Source organism: Oryza brachyantha, chromosome 1 (genome assembly GCF_000231095.2).
Source record: "Oryza brachyantha chromosome 1, ObraRS2, whole genome shotgun sequence".
NCBI lineage: Eukaryota > Viridiplantae > Streptophyta > Magnoliopsida > Poales > Poaceae > Oryza > Oryza brachyantha.
In genome coordinates this window covers 19,262,776-19,285,384 of record NC_023163.2, presented here as the reverse complement: position 1 = coordinate 19,285,384, position 22,609 = coordinate 19,262,776, and the positions used below count along the sequence as shown (strand labels likewise).

The 22,609-nt window shown below is 41.6% G+C and overlaps 3 protein-coding genes across 3 annotated transcripts; 1 reads left to right on the top strand and 2 right to left on the bottom strand.

The window, feature by feature from the left end:
• Window positions 1–2,564: 2,564 nt before the first annotated feature.
• LOC102705384 (probable sodium/metabolite cotransporter BASS2, chloroplastic) lies at window positions 2,565–8,899 on the bottom strand. Its single transcript, XM_006644368.2, has 13 exons — window positions 8,471–8,899; window positions 8,275–8,383; window positions 6,736–6,859; window positions 6,565–6,606; window positions 6,356–6,469; window positions 6,179–6,241; window positions 5,288–5,415; window positions 4,307–4,388; window positions 4,020–4,071; window positions 3,838–3,935; window positions 3,438–3,599; window positions 3,129–3,218; window positions 2,565–2,991 (listed from the first exon to the last, which is right to left on the bottom strand). Exons 1-13 carry the CDS (start codon window positions 8,583–8,585, stop codon window positions 2,914–2,916), a joined length of 1,257 nt encoding a protein of 418 aa, XP_006644431.1. The 5' UTR covers window positions 8,586–8,899; the 3' UTR covers window positions 2,565–2,913.
• A 4,557-nt stretch (window positions 8,900–13,456) lies between these two features.
• LOC102701227 (zinc finger CCCH domain-containing protein 9) lies at window positions 13,457–15,429 on the top strand. Its single transcript, XM_040527064.1, has 3 exons — window positions 13,457–13,490; window positions 13,672–14,391; window positions 14,490–15,429. Exons 2-3 carry the CDS (start codon window positions 13,714–13,716, stop codon window positions 14,808–14,810), a joined length of 999 nt encoding a protein of 332 aa, XP_040382998.1. The 5' UTR covers window positions 13,457–13,490; window positions 13,672–13,713; the 3' UTR covers window positions 14,811–15,429.
• Window positions 15,430–19,901: 4,472 nt separating this feature from the next.
• On the bottom strand, window positions 19,902–20,803 carry LOC102705111. The gene has a single exon (XM_006644367.2). It carries the CDS (start codon window positions 20,721–20,723, stop codon window positions 20,196–20,198), a length of 528 nt encoding a protein of 175 aa, XP_006644430.1. The 5' UTR covers window positions 20,724–20,803; the 3' UTR covers window positions 19,902–20,195.
• Window positions 20,804–22,609: the final 1,806 nt, after the last annotated feature.

Below are 22,609 nucleotides of genomic sequence, written 5' to 3'. Positions count from 1 at the left end.
CACAGATCCTCTCGTTAAATCCAATTCCGGCCGTATCGTGTTACACACAGGTTGTATAACGTCATCGTCCTGGCTCAGTGGGCGCGCCGGGGGGTGATTCCAAGAATCGGAGAGAGCGGGATCGTTCAGCGAAAAGGCCTTTGGTCACTCAAGACCACCACTCAAGTGTTGTACTATCCCCCCACAAAGACTTCGAATTCATATTTGGTTAGCTATATTTTTCGACTTTTATTTTTTAATTAATTATTGTATTTAAGTTTGTTAGAATCAGAAACAAATGTCCTGGGATTTAAGAAAGTATGAAGCAACTGTATTGATGTTTGAAAAAGTGAATACTATTTTAGTCTTGATAGATTTTTTATTAATATATGTAAAACATGTTAAAATGAATCTTCTTGAGACTAGTACTTGCCAAGAACGGCATAAGAGCGACGCCCTTACGCACGCAATCGTCCGTGTCCTGGGCGCCCCTGTGCTAGGTGTTTAGACTGCGAAAATTTTTGGGATAAGTGTCATGTTAAATGTTTGACCGGATGTCGGAAGGGGTTTTCGGACACGAATAAAAAAACGAATTTCACGGCTAGCCTGGAAACCACGAGACGAATTTTTTAAGCCTAATTAATCTGTCATTAGCATATGTTGGTTCCTGTAGCACTTATGACTAATCATAGACTAATTAGACTCAAAAGATTCGTCTCAGGATTTCTTTCGTAAATGTGTAATTAATTTTTTGGTTCATCTATATTTAATATTTTATTTAAATATCTAAAAATTTAATATGATATTTTTGAAAAAAAATTTAAGAACTAAACAAGACCATAGTAGTACTAGTTATAGAAAACGGAGAAGAAAAGGATATCATCATCGTCTCAATCATTCACCGTTCGTCCGGGACGTGACGGGGCGGACGTACGTACAACGCAGACTCGCAGAGGAGTGGAACGCATGCAGAGATGCGGAAGGCGTGGCGTCAGCCGCAGGTCATCTCTCTCTCCACCGGCGGGGCGCGCGCGCGGTGGTCCACGCTACCGCTCTACATACGGCTACCGTGGCTAGGCTAATCCAGCGGCGTGCGCTCGGTAGGAGAATGCAAAAGGAGAGAGAGAGAGAGAGAGAGAGAGAGAGAGAGAGAGGGGTAAGCTCAGCTGCATGCGCTCGGTGGGGCCGGCGTACTGCCCGCGTCGCGTGGGGCGCCGTGGTGAGGTCACGTGACAGGCGGCTGTGCCTATGCGGGGCGGGTCGTTGCACCGTGCACGCACGTCGGTCGCAGGGCGTCGCAGCGTAGGGATGGCATGGCATGGCATGCACGCGCGTGACGACGGCAGCGTACTCCCTCTCGCCGAGGACGCCGCGCGAGCGAGCGCAGAACGGATGGATGGATGGATGGATCGACGGCTACACCCACGTAATCACCGGGATATTCGATCGTGCCCTCTCCCTCTCTCTCTCTCTCTCTTCTCGGACGAGCGTTTCCCGCCGAGGAACGCGTGACGCGAAAGGCGCGACATCCGCATGGAAAAAATTCCCCTCTGCTCGCTCGCGCTGCGTACGCACAGCCTGGCAAAATGGATGGAACATGCAGCGAGGTGCAGGCCCCTCAGGCAGCAGGCAAAATGCATGGAACACTTTTCTTTATAATCTCGAGGCCCTTTTGATTCGTGGAAAATATATAGAAAATTTATAGAATTATGATCCTATATAAAAATTTCCTATCTGGTCACTCATTTGATACAAATTATCAAATAATTCAGATCAGATTGATCATATGAATGCCTTATGAAATGGCTCGAAAGATATCTTGGAGAAAGTTTGTATGAAGCATCTCGAATCACCCTATGTTTTAGAATGTCTTGTTTAAGAGACTAACTTTTTTTTTATTACGATTCAACTATGGAATATCATTATGAACTTAATTAATTATTTGAATTTTCCCTACCTTTTATCCTCCCATCTTAGGACCCCTTTGATTCAAATGAATTTCATAGGAATTTTATAGTATTTCACTCCTATAGGAATTTTTCCTACAAAACACTTTGAATCAAAGGAATGAACCCTATGAAATCCTATGAAATTTTTATGGAATGCATCTTCCTATACAAGTTTTGGAGGAAAATTAACAAGAGGTTAAACCTCATGGAAAAAATCCTGAGTCTATCTCTCTCCTCAAATTCCAATGTTTTTCCTGTGGTCCAATCAAACGGTTATTACTACGTTTTTCCTGTGTCTTGCAATCCTCTGTTTTACATATGCATTCCTGTCAGAATCCTATATTTTTTCTATTCCTCTGTTTTTTCAATCCTGTGATTCAAAGAAGCCCTTATATGGATGGGGATAAGCCCCCATACCTCTTGGAAACTTTGCTTTGAGTCATTATCTCCTCTAATTTCCATAATTCAGCGATCTAAGTAAAGTCATTTATGTAGTTTTCTATATTTTTTTAATCTCTTGCTTACACTTATATTCCTATCAAAATTATATGTTTCTCTTATTACTATATTTTCGCAATCCCATGTTTCAAATGGGACCTTAGAGAAGGCATATAAGCAATTTTCCGATCACGAAACTGCATTCAGCAAGAACAAGATAGGTACAAAATCTTATTGGCCTTTCGGTAGATTGGAAGAGCGGTTCTTGGAAATCTATTTACTCCCGCGCATAATGTTACAAATGTAGGACTTGTAAAAGTACTGTAAAAATTGACTGCTTTGCAGGGAAGCACCTGCTGCAGCTTATTCAAAGATGAGAATGCAATACAGCTACCAAATGGGCAAGTCCTACTGATAATCCACTTGCTAAAATATGTTTTCCTTACACATACCTAACATATGGATAGCATGAAAAATGCTGTGATGCAACTCCATTGGACTAAAAATAACACTAGGTAATGACTAGAAACTGGAGGTTGTTGGTGTTTCATTCCTTGAAATCGTCTTTGTCATTTGCTGGGAGTCCTCTGTTTCTCCACAAAACTGCAAGAGCACTCCCTCCCAACTGTTACGAAAAAATAGAAGGCCTTAGATTAGACAGTCACGAACTCCAGCGTTCAATGTATAAAGAAAAAATAATGAAGCAAAAGTCGTGATATGCACATTAGTAGCTTTAGGAGAAAAGAGAGAAAGGAAACATACCGCCATGCATACAACACTGACAGCAGATGGAACAGCTACGAGTGGATTCGTGAAGTGTTTTTGGGCAAGTAAAAATCCAAGTGCAGAACTCTGAAAACACGAAGAGTGATATTGTTAGGCACAGATGACATTGAAGTTTATTCTGCTCCAAGAAAGGAAATTTAATGTGCAAATGAGACAGATTTTGATACTTTATTGACTTTGCATACTGCCGCACTACTACTTGTAACATCATAAAGATTCAAGCTTGTAAAATTTCCAGGTGCCGGATAGAACAGGTTATATCTAAGCATTTGAACTTTTCTTTACCTGCATCCCACATTCAATAGAGATGGTCCTAGAAGTTGATTCCCCAAAAGAGCAAACTTTCGATAACCAATACCCAAGTGCAAATGCAGCAACATGCAGCAGAGCTACAGGAATGATAAGCTGGCCACCTTGAGCTTTCAGCACTTCTGAGACTTGTCCAATCTTGTAAGAAACAAAAAGTTCAAGTAAAAAGTGTGAAATCAGTTGTGTTTCGTCTAGTCATTTACAATATCCAAAACAAAATTGAAGAGAACAGCATTTACTAAAACAGCAAAGAACTGCAATACATCATAATCAGTTAAATTTATGAAATTTGTGGAGGGCCTAAACAATATTTATGATGAAATGACACAAAATTGCATTTGTTGTCAGCAATCTATGGAAGGACTGAAACACTTACAGGACTAGCACAAAGCAAGGTGGTGAGGAGGACCCCAATCAATGGTGTTATGGTTATAATGCGCTCAGTAAACTTGGGAAAATACTCGTGCGCCAAGACTGTAAAATAATGGAAATATAAGTGATTAAAGATAATATACCATAATACTGCACAACAGATAATTAATTAGGCTTCTTTAGTACCTCCAACAATAGTTGGCAGTAATACAACCTGAAAAGTACTGATGGCCAATCCCTGCAGACATAATTATCTTAAACTTATGCACTCTTCATAAATAAAAGTGGATAGTACTTGGTTTAAGAATTACTCCCTCTTATATATTAAAAGACTTTCTAGTCTTGCCTAGATTCATCCATAACAATGTATATCTTTTGTACATGTGTCCAGATTTATTAGCATCCATATGAATCTAAATATGTCACAAAGTCTTATAGTGTAGAACAAAGGGAGTATATCATAGTGCCCTTACTGCAGCATCGACAGGAACCAGTTGACCAGCTAGGAGTTTAGTAAGGAGTGGTGTCATCACTATAGCACCAATAGTCGAACAACTGAAATGTAAAAATAGTTACAAGTTGTTAGAATAGAATTAGGAGCATTAGACTGAGGAAGAAACAGAGTATCTAAGAGCTTACTTTACTACTTCAAAATCTAATAGCACACCAAAATAATAGAATAATAGCACACTGACTGTAGGCGAAGTAGCATTGTATGCCCTCAATTTCAGCACTTAAACTACAGTTTTGTCAAATCAAGCCATACACATTAGGTTGTTTTGCTTATTTCATGATGAAGAAAAATTCTGTCAACATGGCCTAACAGTTCAGATAAGAATTACAACAAACTAGTAACAGGTCTGGTGCCTGGTTCTATCATTCAAAAAAACACTTGTATACAAAGCCTGCCATTAAAACCTACTAGACAATGTACTAAGTTTCTTTAAATGCTTCATGCCTGGAAGCATGTCAAACTGACATGCATGCTAGATTATATAGAAGTAATTTGTGAACCAAATCTTTGGAATGGTAAATATTAAGTCCGAATTTGATGGTTGAATAGAAAGTCCATCGAATGTGTAACCATGACATGTAGATATTTTCTAGGCATGAGCACAGACTATACAAAAGTGCTGGCATCAAATAAATATGACAGTTAAATTTGTGGTAGAAACTTGTAACAGGTACAAAGAGTCTAAACCAATGTGTTGGATATTTTTAGGACATGGTAACATAACAATGTGTCATCCACAAGACAAAAAAACAATCAGTAATTTATCATGATAACTAAATTATGATAAGAGTGCAACACAAAACCAAACATAAAGGCTGTCACGTCAGATATGGATTAAAAAAGTCAAGGAAGAGGAAGGAAAAACCAAAAAAGTATAAGTAGATCAAAACAAGCACCAATGAATGAATGAAATTACTTCTCAAGCAAATATGAAGCTTACGTGGTCATAAGAACTGAAAGGGCGACATTTCCTTTGGATATATAAGTTGCAACATTTGATGCTTGCCCACCAGGGCAACATGACACTAAAATAAGACCAGTTGCAAGAGGAGCAGATAACTTCAAGCTCTGTAAAATAACAAATATATTAGGTCGCAACTAAATATAGATCTGTAAAAATCACAAACTACAAGAAATTTTAGGTTTAAATGTTTTTAGCAATAAACATAGAGAGACATTATACCAATGAAGTAGCACTAATTGAAATATACAACCATCACAAACAAGAATGTAGATAACAGGGTAGAGTTTGCATTTGATATGATAAAAGTGTAGTAGCTGCATATATACTTTCTCCATGTAAAAACTGTAATGCTATGAGATATCAACATACAAGGGACAAGGGTAAATTAAATGAAAAAAAAAACAAAAGAAACTAGAGAGAATGAGTCATGGTCAAGGTATCCAAAAACACAGGAAATAAAAGGAAAACGTCCTAAAAATGAAACCAGCGAACAATCTTGAACCTTTAAATCTTTCAGGTTGCTTTGTCAGATCAGTTTATTGGTTTAAGTAAGCCATTAACTGTTTTAATACAATCTTACTTAGCATTTACATGAATTTTTTCATGAAAAGGAACTGTCGCATAAGAGCATGTCTATCTTTTCAGGGCATGGCTTGTCAAATCAGTTTATTTCCTTGAGCAAGGCACAAACATTTCAATTTAATGTTTCCCAAAGTTTACATGAGAATCTTGAATAAGCCTGTTTTGCATCAAAAGAAAACCTGCCATAGCAGCATGTCCAAACAAAGGAAAAATAGATTGTATTCAATTCATTTTTATTATTTCATTAGAAATTAGAAATAATAGCAAGGCACAGCTTAGCAGTACCATGGCAATCGCGAATCCAAGCATAGGTTTGATCAAATACTGTGCGAGAAATCCCACACCCACCTGCAACAGGCAATTGCATCAGTATTCAGTAAACCTACATCAAGTTGGAGGCCTCAAATACAGACAAATAATCAGTATTTCTGTAAGACAAGCTATTCCGGCACAGAAACATACTGTCCATGGATTCCTCATACATCTCCTAAAATCTTCGAAGGTCAATGTTAGTCCCATTGATAGCATTAGAAATCCTAGGCCCACAGTGAAAAGATCGGTTTCCAACCAGGTAACCTGCAAATTTTCCAATAAAACCATAAATGTCTGTTTGTATGGTATTAGCTGATGAGTGCAGACGGTAATGGATAATGGTAAGTCAGAAAATTTACCATCGATGGCTTGTAGATGCCAATAATGGTACCTAATATGACCTGCAAAAGGTGAGCTCTGCATTACTACATTTTCAAATATTTGCTTTATAATCCACGAAATATAACAATTAGAAGCAAACACACACACAAAAGAACAGATAAAATCCTCAAATGCCCATAGCAACTTACCCAGACAGGGAAAAGAGTGGTAAGCAGCTCAACTATTTTCTCATACTGGTTTTCTCCACTAGGAATGCTCTCTGGCAGATTACTAGATATGTTAGCTTCAGCCTTGCACAAAATCTGACAGCTTCTGAGGAAACAACAGATAATCTCATCATTACCAAATGTAACTACAACAATCAGAGCAAGTAGTGTTAAATAATGAAATTATTCCAGAAAGGCCAACAATATAGTTCTGCTCGTCTGTAGGATCATTAATCATATGGATGAAACTACACTCTTCAAAACTGGTACTATATGTGGGCTGTAAAGAAAGAAAATCTGCTCGACATCACACCTTGAAAATTTTGTTGTATTGTGGCTTTTTTCTCGAATGAAAACTACATAATAGAAATGTCCAATACAAAATTACGAGGTGTACAAAAAAAGATGAAAACAGTCAGATAAGGGATTGAAAAAGCGGGCATGATTGGAGTAAACAAACAGCAAACACTTCAGCTGACTACAGAAACAACATGAAAGTATGAGAAGTTTCAATCAATTAAATTGCTATCTTGTTTTAAGATATGCAAATTTAGTCCAGGAGATACTCAAAATTTGAAAGTTAATGATGATTAATTTGAACATTCAAAATAAAAAAACTTAGAAGGATAAGCACACATGTCATCTTGCTTAAAAGCATACCATGAAGTTCAACAGATTTCACGACTAAGTAAACACAAGTTGCTCAAGCAATCCACTGTGAGTTCATCTTGTCAGGAAAACTGAAAATGGTAGAGCAATTATTGACCAATGTTGTCACTTTTTTTTGACGTAACACTGTTGTTACTTACAAAGGCACTCTTTCAATACAATGTTTTTGCTTCTATACAATATTTAGAGAAAAATTTGAGAAATGATCAGTTGCTATGCAGGGCATCAGTTCTATAAGAAGGGAGCTTTTTTACCATCCTTAAGTAGGGTACCACATTTTTAGTATAAAAATTTCATACCTTGAAATAAAATGCACCTTAAGGTACTAGAATTTTGCACTAAAATTTTTGGTACCTCAAGGTACTTTTTAAGGAGTTTAAAAGCCCATAAGAAGGTGAATGGTGTATATTGAATAGTTCAACCGTTTGATCCCTTCTAGTTTACATTTTACTTCCTCCAAAAATATTGAAGAGTTTACTGTGTTTTCATATAAAAATAGGATACTGGAAACCTATACTTCCAAAGGAAAGTGCTCTCAGTGTAAAGAACATTCTAGTCCAGTGACCACATCGAGCAGAGCACCATAAGGATTATCTCTTTACAAGTAGTTAAAGTTGTTGAACCCCAATCAGCAGCCTTTGCAGCTTCATATGTGACTTTTTGGTTGAGTTGTATTAAAAAGTAGCAGCACCTAACTTAGATTACCACAGCGTGACTAGTCAACACTCAACAAACGCAGTTGTGTTGACCAAATCAAACCCGGATCTCTCCTGTAATTGTGCAGTCCACGAACTAAGCAAATCAATTGTCCGGACCCAAATAACATCGACGAGGCGCTCATACGGAACGTACCTTGCAACTGGAGCAGCAGTGGTTGGTGCGGACGCAATGGTCAATCCCCACTCTTCCTTCTCCTTCCTACCATAGCTTGGCATCGAACAGGCAATCCCCAATCCGCCCCCTGCGTACAAGCCAACAGCAAGCTCTCAGATTGATGGAACGGGAAAGGCGAAGATCTCCTTCAAACAGGTTCCAACGAGCGCCGCACCGAGGTGAGCACCCGCGCGGACGGCGGCGGAGGCGAGAGCGGCGTGCGACCGCGGGCGGAGGGCTCGGGAGACGGACGCCATGGAGCGAGCAGGGCAGGTGGTGGACGCCGCCATGTTGGAGGAAGCGGGCGAGAGAGAGAGAGAGAGACGTGCGTGAGTGCTCCCTCGTCGAGTTCCGAAGGTCGTGGAAGTGGCGAGGAGGAAAGGGTTTAAGGCTCGGAGCGAGCGGCGGAGAAGCGGCGCTGCCGGTCGTTGTCCCGTCGAGGACCGAGGTGGGGGCGAGGAAATCGGGGCGCGCCGGGAGAGCCACACATCGGGGGCGGCTCGCCCGTCGCGCTGCTGTGGATCAGGTTTGGCACCCTCGGACCTCGGTCCCTCCCGTCCAGCTCCGCTCCTCCGCCGCCGTGCTGCTGAAACCCCTGGCCCGCAGGAGTCTCCGTTCGATTCGGACGAAATCACTGGATCCAAGAGAATGCGACAAAATTTCCAAAGCTGCTGGTCGTGCGGGCCTCGTGGACGCTAAAGCAGAGGCTGGGCCGGGCCAAAATTTGGTCCAGAGTTGCAACTAGTAAGTACTAACTCCGTCCCACGATAACTCTACTTTTAATTTCTATGTCTATTCGTTTGATAATTCGTCTTATTTAAAAAAATATTAAAAAATTTAAAAAAATTAGTTACGCATAAAGCACTGTTTATACTTTATCATCTAGTAACAACAAAAATATTAATCGCAAAAATTTTTTAAATAAGACGAGTCAAAACATGTTATCCAAAATCTGAAAAATGAACTTATTTCGGGACAGAGATAGTATTTATTTCTGCTACAGTATCTCTCGGTATCTACTCAAGGATCGTAAAAAAATTAAAACAGAATTGCTATGCATTATGTGTGACTACGATGGATCAACGGTTACGGTGTATATCAACAGCTACTCCTTTGATTAATTTATGATTGTACACTTTAAGTCGTACAATGGGATCGTATGTATAGCAGTAATATTTATATAGTTTGTACATAGTTGATAGTTTATGCGGTGAAGTGGGACAGTTTATGGAGCTAATTATCTTGTGTTGTAACAATGGATCCTCTCCTACTCTATTACCTGAGAGCTCAAAGAGCATATATAGGGCCCAAAATGAGATTGGCAGGTATGATTGAAAACGAGTTTATAGTATCATATACGTCTACTTCTAATGACAAGATGGGGTTTCTTTAATTGTTTGGTGAACTTGGTCTGTTCCACGTAAGATTTCATTAATATGTATGCAAAAATTAAGAAACATTTTGCAATTTGCCACACAAATATCAACTATGTGAAATTTAGATTTCTTACTAATTGAATTGTACCGTGTCTTAAAATGTTTGCACTTGTGGTCAGCGCAATTCATGAAGAGCCAAGCACAAGCCGAAAATCAGAGTAGCAAAAGGCAAGGTATCCTGGAAGGAAAGGGGCATAAGTCTCAGTTGAAGGTCAAAAGCCTAAGAGTGAAGGCCTAAATGAAGCACAATTTCAACCGATCTTACAAAAAAAACCTTATCAGTAAAGGGCTTGTTGGATGCTAAGTATTGGCCTGCTAAAGGCACGAAGCAAACTAGGCTAAGAAAGCGGGCTAATAGAGCTTTGGACTTGAAGGTTTTTGGCTCAGCAAGCCTTTGACCAGGAAAGACTTAACACACTAGCAAACAGTTGGGTCTTCGATTAGAAGGGTCTCTAGCCAAAAAAGGCTTCAGCACCAACTGATAGGCTGTAGCTCATCCAAGCTGATAAGACGTGTTGTTGTTGGGCCTAGCCCAACTAAATCTAGACCTATGTAAATTTTCCAGTGTACTCTTGAAAATATCCATGTGGAGGAATATTATAATCAAACATGTAACCATAGGCAATCGATCGCAAGTGATACTGACCGTGAGTGAAAAAAACACGTAAAACGAGAAAAACTATTACTATATGATTAATTAAATATTAACTTTTGCAAATTTGAAAAATAGATTAATTTGATTTTTTTTAAACAACTTTTATATAATTTTTTTTGAAAATAATACCCCATACAGTAGTTCGAGAAACGTGCGCCCGAAAAACGATAAATTTTTTTTTTGTTGCATTATCACTTGCGAACGCTGCTATAGGCCACGCTTGCTATAGTTATAAATAGACCTGAAGTAGGCTCTAATAGGATAGAACTCGTGCAAAACTTTCAAAGTTGAGATCTCAATTTATAATTATATATGCATTTCGATATCACGTTTTGAATTGGATTTGCTATCCAGCCAGTTATGGTTCGGCAGACCATATCATTTACAGATGAGATTTGCTTAGTTCAACAAAAAATATCTCAAAAATACTGGTATCTCACGGTATCAAATCGTTTTTAATTGTTAGATCTAGCAATGACTATTCTACTCAGATAGATCCAATAGGAAAAAACGATTTAGTACCATAAGGTACCGGTGCCTCGAAATATTTTTTATTGGACAAGAGCAAATCTCAGAATGCCCTTCCATTCGAAATTGATGCTACTGATCCGTGGTGCGGGCGTGCGGCAAACTGGATTGCCAACGGAGCAGCAATCCGGCTAGAGATGGCATATTAACATCCATTTCTGGTCGAAGCGGCACATCAGCCCCGTCGCGTCGCGGTGCATGCCTTCATTCGCACGAACCGTCGCCGTCTGCCGAACAGTGCATAACAAACCCTGATGGCAACCGGCGAACACAGATATGATCCATCCTACCGAGCGAGCGAGCTGGTCGGCATCGCCAAACGAAAAAGCACCCACCTAAAAGTCCACCCGGTTCGTTTAGCCGTCGCGGCAGCGGGAAGAAAAGAAACATCTCGCGCACGCACGCACCCACACGACACCAACAACACAGGGGTGCCTTTCTCGTTTCCTCTCCTCTAGCTAACAGCTCTCTCCCCCGGCCGGTCTCCATCTCCAGGAATGATTCCGACGTGCCGCACAATTCGACGCTCCTGCCTGCGCGCGGTAGGCGAGGCGAATTCCGAAGTTAGTTAAAGCTGTATGCAGGAAGCAACATATGATTGCATGCATCTATCAGATGTTTGGGGTGTGCGTGTGTGTGCGTGTGAGGTGCGGGGTGATTTTCCTAAGGAAAAGACGCCGCTGGGAGGCAGATTGATCGATCGATCGACGCGGAGTTTGTTAGCTGAGCAACCTGAGCTCGTGGAGAGGGACTGACCCGTAAAAGCAAAGCAAGCTTAAGCTTCAGCTCGCTCGGATCGATCAGCTTTGCGCTGTGAAAGACTGACCCTTCCAGGTCAGTGACAGAGGCCAGACGCACCTCACCCCAGTACGTGCAGGGCCGCCTCGTGTAGGGTGGGCCAACATGATTAATTAGTTGTGAAGCAAGAATAACTAATCTGATACTATAGGTCGCTTATTATCTGTCCGTCTTCTGCCACTAGTGATCAAAGAAGTGGCTGCGATTGGTCCTGGCCTCCTGGCCCTGGTTGCATACGTATGAACGTGCAAAATGCCTTTCTGAATAACGGCTTTGTTGTAATCAAGGCATATGCGCATATGTACGAGTGAGTGCACGTACTTGTTTAGATTGGGCTAAATTTTTTAGCTCATATCACATCGTCGGATGTTTGAACACTTATTATAAATATTAAATACAGACTAATTATAAAACTAATTATATAAATGAGAGCTAATTCATGTGACAAATTTTTGAGCCTAAGTAATCCATAATTAGAGCATATTTACTGTAGCATCACGTAGGCTAATTATGGATTAATTAAGCTCAATAGATTCATCTCACGAATTAGTCCGAAATTATAGATGAGTTTTATTAATAGTCTACGTTTAATATTTATAATAAGTGTTCAAACACCCGATGTAACATGGGGCAAAAAAAAAAAAGTTTAGCCTCATCCAAACACCACCTCATTCATGTAACTACGGTACTAATTGTACTAGGGACAAGAAGATTGGTTTTCTTCTACCGTTGTATTAGTACTTTGCATGTACGGTGAGTTTGCCACTATTTTGAGGGGGGCGTTGCTGAGTCAGCAGGGGTGTGGACTTGTCATCTTGTCGATATGACGATACATGACACAGAAATGGGGCGACTGGTCCGCATCAAGGATATCGGTGAAGTATAGTTGAAGGGATTAATGTTCGAGCTTAGCCTTCTCCAGAAACAGATGGGGATTTGGTGGCATTTTTTGTTCTGAAAATGTATGAGAATTATACATTTCCTTCCAAACAAATTGCATGACAACGCAATACTAAATGAGCGTTGTCGCAGCATACACCGCCGATCTCTGCACATACACCGGACATCTTTCTGAAATCTACACTCTGCTTTGTGGAAACTAATCATGCTCGTACGTGCGTTAGCAGAAGCAAACAGCTTCGGTAGCCCACTACGCAGCAAAGCGAACTAACTGATCACATCCACAATCCTCGGCTCTTTACATGCCAGGTAAGCAAAGTTTGAGCTTGAAACCACGTAGGAGTAGCTCATATACGGCAATGATTTTGAGTCGTCATCTTTACATGTTTCTTGCATATTTTTTAACTAAAATAACAAAAATAAATGGTGTATGTTGTTTATTTTATACCACTCTACAAACATGTAAAATCAAGTTTTGTCCACAGAAAAAAAATTTAACGATAAATGTTTTATTTTTTTCCTCACAGAAATCGAATTTGACATTATATATTCACGATCGAAATATGACACAATCATCTATATGGCACACTTTCTTAAAATTAAAAAATGTTTAACAACGTAGGCACTAGAAGTCTACCCCACGGAATTCCCTGCATGGAGTACTACGCTGCAGGTACGGGCTCGGAACCTCGCCGTCGCTGGGTACGGGCTCGGCTGATTCCCTGTTGCACCTGGAGCCGGGCTCTCACAGACGCACGAGCCCCACGGTCTCCCCTGCTCCTGGCATGCTCCCCGCTATATAACCCACGTCGCGCGATCCCCGCACCCACCTCCTCCGTCGCCCTCTCTCTGGCTTCGATCGCCTCCCCCTCATTGAGGTAATTTCATCGAAGTACTTGAGTAGTAACTCAACTTGGTTGATCCTACAGTCGATCAAATCCATTCTTACCAGCTCAAATCCTCAATGCAACGGCCGGGAGTTGTACGTGTGTGTGGAAAATTTTCACCTTCTTTCAAGATTTTCTTTTTGTTGACATATCCATCCGTTTGTTCGCGCAGAGCATAGCTTTTCGCGGGGGCAGCCATTGCTGTCTGTCAGCGATGCAGGAGGCGCTGCTCTCTCCGGTCCGCTCGGCATTGGAGCTCAAGCCGTTCGCCTTCGGTGACCAGCGGCTGGCGTCCTCGCCGCGCTACTTCCCCAGCGGCGACGACGCCCTGTACCGCTGCTCCTCCCCCTTCAGCCCCACCTTCGGGTTCTCCTCGCCGTCGCCGCTAGCCACCTCCGTATCGCTCTCGCCGTCCTCCTCCGCCTCCCTTGTTGATGATGGGGACGACGGGGGAGCGGCCGCCGATGCCACGGGGCAGCGGCTGCAGTTGGCGCGTCTCGCGCTGCAGTACCAGGAGGTGGCCGACCGCTACGAGCTTTGCCTCTCCCACCTCGCCGAGGCCGCCGAAGAGGCCGCGGCACTCCGCCGTGAAAACGCCGAGCTACGCGTCGCCAACAGCGACCTCACGCGCCGCCTCGCCCTGCTCAGCGGAAAGCATACCGCCGCCGTGGCCGTCGCCGACGAGATCCGACGGCTCCGCCTCGGCGAGCAGAAGGTCGCGACCACCAACAAGGAGCCCACGCCCGAGAAGCTCGCCGTGCTACCTAAGAGCATCTCTGTGCGATCGACTAGCTACCTCAAACTGAACCAGCAAGCCCAGGCCACCGCCACGGCGGCGGCCCACAACCGGAAGCCCCGCACGTCGTCGAACCCGACCAACAACCCCAGCTCGGTGAGTCCCCGCTCTCGCCTCGCGAACACCACGGCTCCACCCGTTTGATCGGCATTTGACATTGTCGCACACCTCGCTACGACTCTCAAATCAAGCAGCAGCGCGCTTACGACGGCGTCAGGAAAGGCGATGAGCAGAAGGAGCAATGCGCGGACGCCGCCGCGGAGCTGGAGGTGTACAACCAGGGCATGTTCAAGACGGAGCTGTGCAACAAGTGGGAGGAGACGGGGGCCTGCCCTTACGGCGACCAGTGCCAGTTCGCGCACGGCGTCGCAGAGCTCCGCCCCGTCATCCGCCACCCCCGCTACAAGACCGCGGTCTGCCGCATGGTGCTCGCCGGCGACGTCTGCCCCTACGGCCACCGCTGCCACTTCCGCCACTCGCTCACCCCCGCCGAACGACTCCTCCGCCGCCCGTAGCAAGGCGCGCGGCCAGCCTTTTTCGTCACCTGGAACCGTTTATTGATTTCACAAAATACAATATACGATTATACACAACAAAAAATGTATAAAAAATACGAACAGCGTAAATAAACGTACAGGAGCCATATGGTAGAGTACTAGAGTAGCACCAAGCAATGTGAATATCCACTACAGGTTTAGTCTTTTCGTCAGATCGGGTTCAGGGACTTCACGTTACGTCCGTTTGTTCATATGATTGCCAGTTTCTTCAATGCGTTTTGATAAAATTGGGGGTGAGAGGCACGGTGCAATAAAGCTAGTAATTGAGGATATGTCGACTGGTAAGTACTTCAAAAAGTGCAGGTGAAAGCCCAGCAAATGTATCCGACGACTTATTATTTTGTTGGTACGACAAGGCCGTTGATCTTGTTTGCATCTATAGAGGCTCTTTGGTAGTTTGATTTCTAGTGACTTACTTTGTTTGCTCTTGCAATTTTCGATGTAATGGACAGTGATTTTTGCAATAACATACGTTGGCATGTTGCTCACAGCACCATTCCCTGTTGTAAGAAAAACGTGACTGTTAATTGGCAATTCTTCACCCTTTTTTGTTTGTGCATATTGCCTCGATCATGATTTGATTTTTCCCTCTCTTTATATAGATATCTAGGAACAACGGTTTTAAATAAGGATTGGGAGCTGTAATATCTTAGAAGCTGTTTGGTTGGGTTGTTTTTGGCCCGTATCAGTTCCCACTGTAAATAGATCACGTTACACTCGTTTGTTTCAGATGGGCCGTAATCGGATAGCCCGCAAACGAATTCTGGCCCAATATAAACCTGATTACGCTCCTAGGTAGGGCGGAATGCGATACCGATATAGAGGAGAGTGCACTGTGCACGGCGTCGTCGTCTTCTCCCTCACAGCGCACGTGTCGTCGCCTTCTCCCTCATAGTCACAGCGCACGCACCGCCGCCGCCGCCCCCATGCCCCGCGCCCGGCGCCGGCGCTGCCCCCTTTCTCCGCGCTCGTCGCCGGCACCGCCCTCTCCCCCACACGCTCCGCTGCTTCCCGTCTCGTGCGCTCCACCACTGCGATTGGATCTTGACGGGAAGAACTCTATGGAGACTGGATCTGATAGTTTATTTGTTAACAAATCTGGTAGTTTCACTCATGTCAATTTTGCATCCAATCCTTTGATTGATTTTGAAGGTGTGTCATTGGTTATGTTTTGCAAAATATTATCTCTTGTTTTGAATTATTGTTGTCAAAATTTTCATCCAAATATATGTGACAGTGTTGTGCTTGTTCACTGCATTGTAATCAGTTTTGCTTGCACCTATTATTCTGTTACATGGCTGCCTAACCAAACAACGGGAATGAATCAGTATCTGTTACGGCAACTATCCAAACAAAACTCGTAAACGGTTACATTTAATCAGTTTCCGGTAAAAACATTCCCAATTACGTTTACGTTAACGTTATTGAACCAAACACCACCTTAATTCCAAACTTGAATACTCAATGGTGGATGTGTGTGACTGTGACTGGGTGGTCGTGGTTGTGGTGGTTGGTTAGCCATGGCTCTCCTCTATGTACCTAATGTTACTGTCAACGGGGGCAACTATCAAGGCGATTAAAGGCACGGGTTTGCTATCATTGGACAGAAAATCAGGGACAAATATTTCTCATCTTTTGTATTACAAGGCAATTGATTGTCATAAGTCAAAGATTTTTTATTTTTATAGAAAATATACTAACATTTATAGCATCAAATAAGTTTCATTAAATCAATTAAGTATTTTTACAGTATATTTATTTTGGTTAAAATTGTTGATATATTTTCTATAAACTTGACCAAAATTTAATAGATTTGACTTAGAATAAACACCTATAACATAAAATGGAGAGAGTACATATATTGATCATCCGGTTTGCCACAAGATCATGCGCCAAGCTTCCTCCTCCAACTTCAGCAACCTCTAGTGACAACCCCACTAAGACAAGTTTTCATGATTGAACAGCGCCGCGAGCTATAAGATCGATTTTAGCATTTTCTCCCAAAGGCTCAATTTGCATGAGTTGGACCTTGCTCCAGTAGGCGTGCCCGCAACTAGGAACGGATCTACGATTTTAGGCCAATATTAACTCTTAACTTAATATTATTGTAACTGCATTAAACTTATGATAATACACATGGGATGCAAAAATATATATTGCTAAACGAAAGGTGGAATTGAAATTTACTATCCATTCAATTTGATGAAATAAAGTTGTGAAGCACTAAACTAAATTTAGTGAATGCACATGTGTACACATGATAAATATATAGCGAGTTTTTTTTCCCATCCTTGAGGAGGTACCAATTTTTGGTACCTCCTCAAGGATGGAAAAATTACTCACATATAGCAACACCACTAATTTTCTTAGATGAACCGACCATTATGGAATAGAGAAATTTTATTATCCTTGAGGAGGTATCAAGAGATATAACTGTTTTCTATGTAAAATTCAGTACATAAGGTACCAAGATGTACTAAATTTTACATAGAAAACAGTGACAACTCATGATACCTCCTCAAGGATGAAAAAAAAACTCTGTGGAATAAGATCAGAAGGCCTAGGCTCACCGAGGTCAGCAATGTATTTTCGCTCATAAGACATAGCAGGAAAAATGCATTCCAGTGCTACGAATAATTCCCAAATGCACAAGATATATAGATCTCTAGGACTCAAAACTGCCAAACCTATGTAATCCTTACAGTTTAGGGAAATTAATCGATTGACTTGCTTAGTAAATAACCCATAACTAAATTAAAATGAAAAATAGATGGAAAATTGTTGGCCATGCATTTTCGACGTAGTGCCAGAAAGCTCACTGATTTTGCGAGTTTATGTTTTAAGGATCAGGGAATCTAGTCGTGGTGTATGGCATGGTCTCGAAGCCTATTCACCGGGCCAATTTATCTAGCTAAAGCCCAAATAAATTCATGTGGTCGTGTTAAGAGCAAGTTCAATAGTATAGTCAACTACTAGCTCTAATTCATCTATAACCAATCTAATAGCCAATTTATATAATAGCTACCTATAAAACATATATCACCATATCTCACATGTCATACACACATTGTGTATTAGAGTCCGTTCTATAACTGGCTACAAATTTATAGCTCATTCATCTTCTCTCTTCTCTTATCTCTTTAAAATATGTTTATAGCTGACTTATAGTTTGCTATTGTACCTGCTCTAATAGGCCAAGCCTGATGTTGCTTGCGATGGCTGAAACAAAAGTAGTTGGGTTAAGCCTAAAGCTATTGGTGCCAGGAGCCCCAGGAGACATCAGTACTACTACATTGGTTTCACCCTGCACGTAACCAAACATATGGTTCCTTGCATCCGCAATGTGAGCTAGGCCCATGCACATAACCAAACACACATATATAAACACATATATATAAGACATGTTTAGAGAAAAAAAAAGATAAACGAGGTCTAAGGGAATGGTTGTATCAAAAAACCATCGCCCTTATTGATATTTTTCAATTTTCAATTCTATGTTGCGGGTTATTTCAAATTTATCCGAAAATATCAATTTTCAAATTTTATTCGAAAATAGCAATTTTCAATTCTGTTCTTTTAATTTTAAATTTTATTCGAAAATATTAATTTTCAATTCTATGTTTGGGGTCATTTGGCATGTAGTGGCATAAAAGGAACATAAGCAAATAAGTTAACTGAGTTGGATGGAAAAGTTAATAGCAGTGACACATAAGGAAGAAAAAATTAAGTGAATGGCACAGAGGAAAGTTTGATTTTTTGCATGGCATAAATGGAACCGGGTATAATTTCAGTGGAATATAGAATTCTCTCTATGTTTTAAGGATCATGGAATCTATAGTCGTGGTGTATGGCATGGTCTCAAAGCCTATTCACCGGACCAATTTATCTAGCTAAATCCCAAATAAATTCATGTGATCGTGTTAAGAGCAAGTTCAATAGTATAGCCAACTACTAGCTCCAATTCATCTATAATCCAATTCATACAATAGCCACCTATAAAACATATACTACCATATTCCACATGTCATACATACATTGTGTATTTGAGTCCGAGATATAGCCGACTATAAATTTATAACCCACTTCTCTTCTCTTATCTCCTTAAAATATATTTATAGCTGATTTATAGTCTGCTATTGTACCTTCTCTAATAGGCCAAGCCTGATGTTGCTTGCGATGGCTAAAACAAAAGTAGTTGGGTTAAGCCTAAGCCATTGGTGCCAGGAGCCCCAGGAGACATCAGTACTACTACATTGGTTTTACCCTGCACACAACCAAACACGTGGTTCCTTGCGTCCGCAATGTGAGGTCATGTTTAGAGAAAAAAAAAAGAGATAAACTAGGTATAAGGGTGATGGTTGTATCCAAAAACTATATGAGTCGAATAGTTTGATGAGATATGCAAGCAGTGGGAATGTTAATTAATGTTGTAGCAATTAGAGGGCAACGGTCGACATAAGAGACTCTAGTAATAGGGCCACCGTTGGGATGGGGCCAGTATTGCTATAGTACTATTTTACTAGTGACGTATGATTGGGACATGAAAGGACCGAACATGTTAGGGTTTGTTGCATTGAGGATGAGTGTATATTATGGGGTATAGTATTATCCTTTTTGTGAAAGGGTATATAGTGTTGTCAGATCAAGACCATTGGTTCAAAACTGGATGCCCAAAAATTCAGCATATGGAAAGAATAGAAAACAATCATATACAACATGTGGTGTGCAGTCACTTAAATATAGACGCTGTCTTTCAAAATTAGCAATTTTAGTTTTGAGATTTGTTTCAGTCCAATAAAAAGTACGCCGAGATATCGGTACCTCGTGATACCAAATCATTTTTGACCGTTGGATCTAACAATATACATCTCACTCAGCTAGATCTAATAATAAAAAACGATTTGGTATCTCGAGATACTTTTTGTTGGATCGGAGCAAATCTCTTTAGTTTTACAAGTCATTATGATCAAAGAGGAAGAGCTAATCAAAATTTGAGCGCAAATTCACCTCTTGAAAGAAATTCACCGGTTCAACTCACGTCATGCAAGGTAGCACGCCATCGCCAACCATGGTTAACTATTGGATTTAGAAACAAAAGGATTACTGAACAGAGATTAACCAGAAGCAAACAGCAAACGTAAGGAACACTACTATCCAGCCATCCAGGGTGCGTAATAGACGTCGTGAGTGTCTAACAGTCTACCCGAGCCGCCATGTATTATCGCGCCCTTATATATGTCACAGACATATGTACAACCGTTAATAGTCCACGTTAAGCTTGCGCGGACCGCGGATGCATCATTTCTTGCATGATGTGTGTGTACTGTGTTTGCATCATGCCTATTATCGCGCCGTTGACGCCTGGAGCATGCCGGAGAGGTCCCTCGACGCGAGGACGGACTTGTACATCTCCATGACGAGCCTCTGCCCGAGCTCGTCCGCCTTCTGCCGCAGCTGCTTCTTATTCTGGCCGCGCGACCGGCGCACCGGCACGCGCTTCTGCCACAGCGACTCCGTCCCGCCCGGCTGCGACGGCGCCGCGGCCGACTGCCTCTTGGCCACGCCGACCATGGCGTCCACGTACGCGTCCCGTATCCGCCCCAGCACGCGCGCGGGTACCTTCGCCACGGTGGTGGTGGTGGTCGTCGCAGCAGGCGCCGCCTTGACGCGCGCGCGGAACATGCCGCCTAGCCGCACGGCCCACGCCCCGCCACCGTTTTCGCTTCCGCTTCCGCCCCCGAGCCGCACCAGGTTGCTCGCTGTGCCGCGGCCCGCCGCGCTGCCGTCCACGCGCTGGTACTTGCGGCTTCGCCAGTAGGACCGTATCCCCTTCGTGAACTCGATTGGGAAGGCCTCCGCTGCGGCTGCCATCTTAATTTCGCCGGGTTGGTCTGCTGCCCTGCGTGCGTGTGTGTTAGTTAGGTGATGAGACTGACTTTGAGAGGGTTGAACTTGAGCTGATCGATATCATGGGCGGTGATAACCAGCTCTCGTTTTATACACTCCACGAGAGCTGCTTCCGTCACGTGTGGACATGTCGAACAAATCTCTACTAGTTTATAAACTATTCACGGTTCCCGGAAGGCGCGAGGGCGTAGGTGACGAACAAGTGTTCTGTCGTGTCAAGTTACAGACAAGCGAGAGTAAAACGTTTGAACACCCGGTTGCATATACTAATCCAAGTTGACATTACGGACGCGAACGAGTCCTTTTGGGAGTTTTATCATAACAGATCGAGGCTGCGCTGCGTGGCTTGGTCAGAGAGCAGCCGGGTCCTGAAACTTTGAGTAAAGTATTCACTGCAAATTGATATGCTTTATTCAGGATGATGTGGTTAGCGAGGACCGCGTATGTTTGACTTGGCTGCCTAGCTTGCCGCTTGGGTGTTAGGGATTCAGTCACGTCGATCCGGTCCACCAATATGGCTCTGCGTGTGTAAAACATGTGCTTAATTATTCGATCATTCTCAATTTCATCAGTTTTGTGGTTTCTTGTTGGAAGAAGTTCGGCTTCGTCGGCAGCAAAATTGTGGGTGCTGGCATTAATCATGATTCATAGGCACAATAGCAAGAACAATCCGATGAAAAAAAATATACTTCCTCTGTGGAAAAAAAATTAGTCAAATGACTATATATAATTTTTTTTACACTTTTGCTATTGATCATACGTTTGATTTTTGTTTTTCTATCAAACACACGTGCAATGCATGCGGGGTTGAGGGAAGGGCGTGTATGAGATTTTTGACTTGCATGCATGCCTTCAAATTATCATCCAATGAAAGTGATCGGATTTGATTGATGAAATTAAAATTTTAAACATTTAATTAATAGGCGGACCCATTTTTTTATTATGTATCCTCTGATCAAGTTCTGGATATGCTCAAGACTTCTTTATGCTCCAAATGATGACATATATGACTGACATATGGGGAAAAATGCTCATAACCTACTCCCTCTGTTTCATATACGACAACTTTTTGGGGTGATCCATCATACTACATATCAAGAGCTTTCATATAATACTAGCCATTGATTATTGAGATTTATTTTATTCAATAAAAATGATTCAACTCTTTCTATTAGTATGTCATTATTAAACAAGGAAGCTACTAAAGCACTTAATTAGCTCACCTTAATAATTCGTGCCATTTACTAAGCACATCTAGCAACCATGCATGCATGTTATTTGATATTTTTTCAATAATTCTAATGATGGAATTTCCTAAATACTTATACTAACATGACCTATAGGAAACATATTTTTGAATTTGGAGAACAAACATTATTCTATTTAAGCCTCTATTTTTATTGTGATAAAATTTTGAAATATTTGTCCTATTCAGATAAAATACGTGAACTATACTAAGAAAAAATAGACTGAAGACAAAAAAGTATTTGACAAAGTCATGATTTGAAGTATTATATTGCAAGTTTAAGTATTACAAGTATATATTTTTAACATTAATAAATCTATCACACTTTTAATAAGGAAGCATTATCTATTATAATATAACAAATAACATTAATTGATTCCAAATGTTAATAAATGACTATTACTACATGAAAGGTAAGACTAATATTGGCCATTAGATCTACCCACAATGGATGTTCAAAATAAACTTGGTGCAACTTAAAAAATTCCTTCATATATAAGACAATATTGTGTTTTATCTTATTCTCTCTGTTCCACATTATAATACTCTCTAGTCTTACCTAGATTCATATATATGCTAATAAATCTAGATACATATATACAAA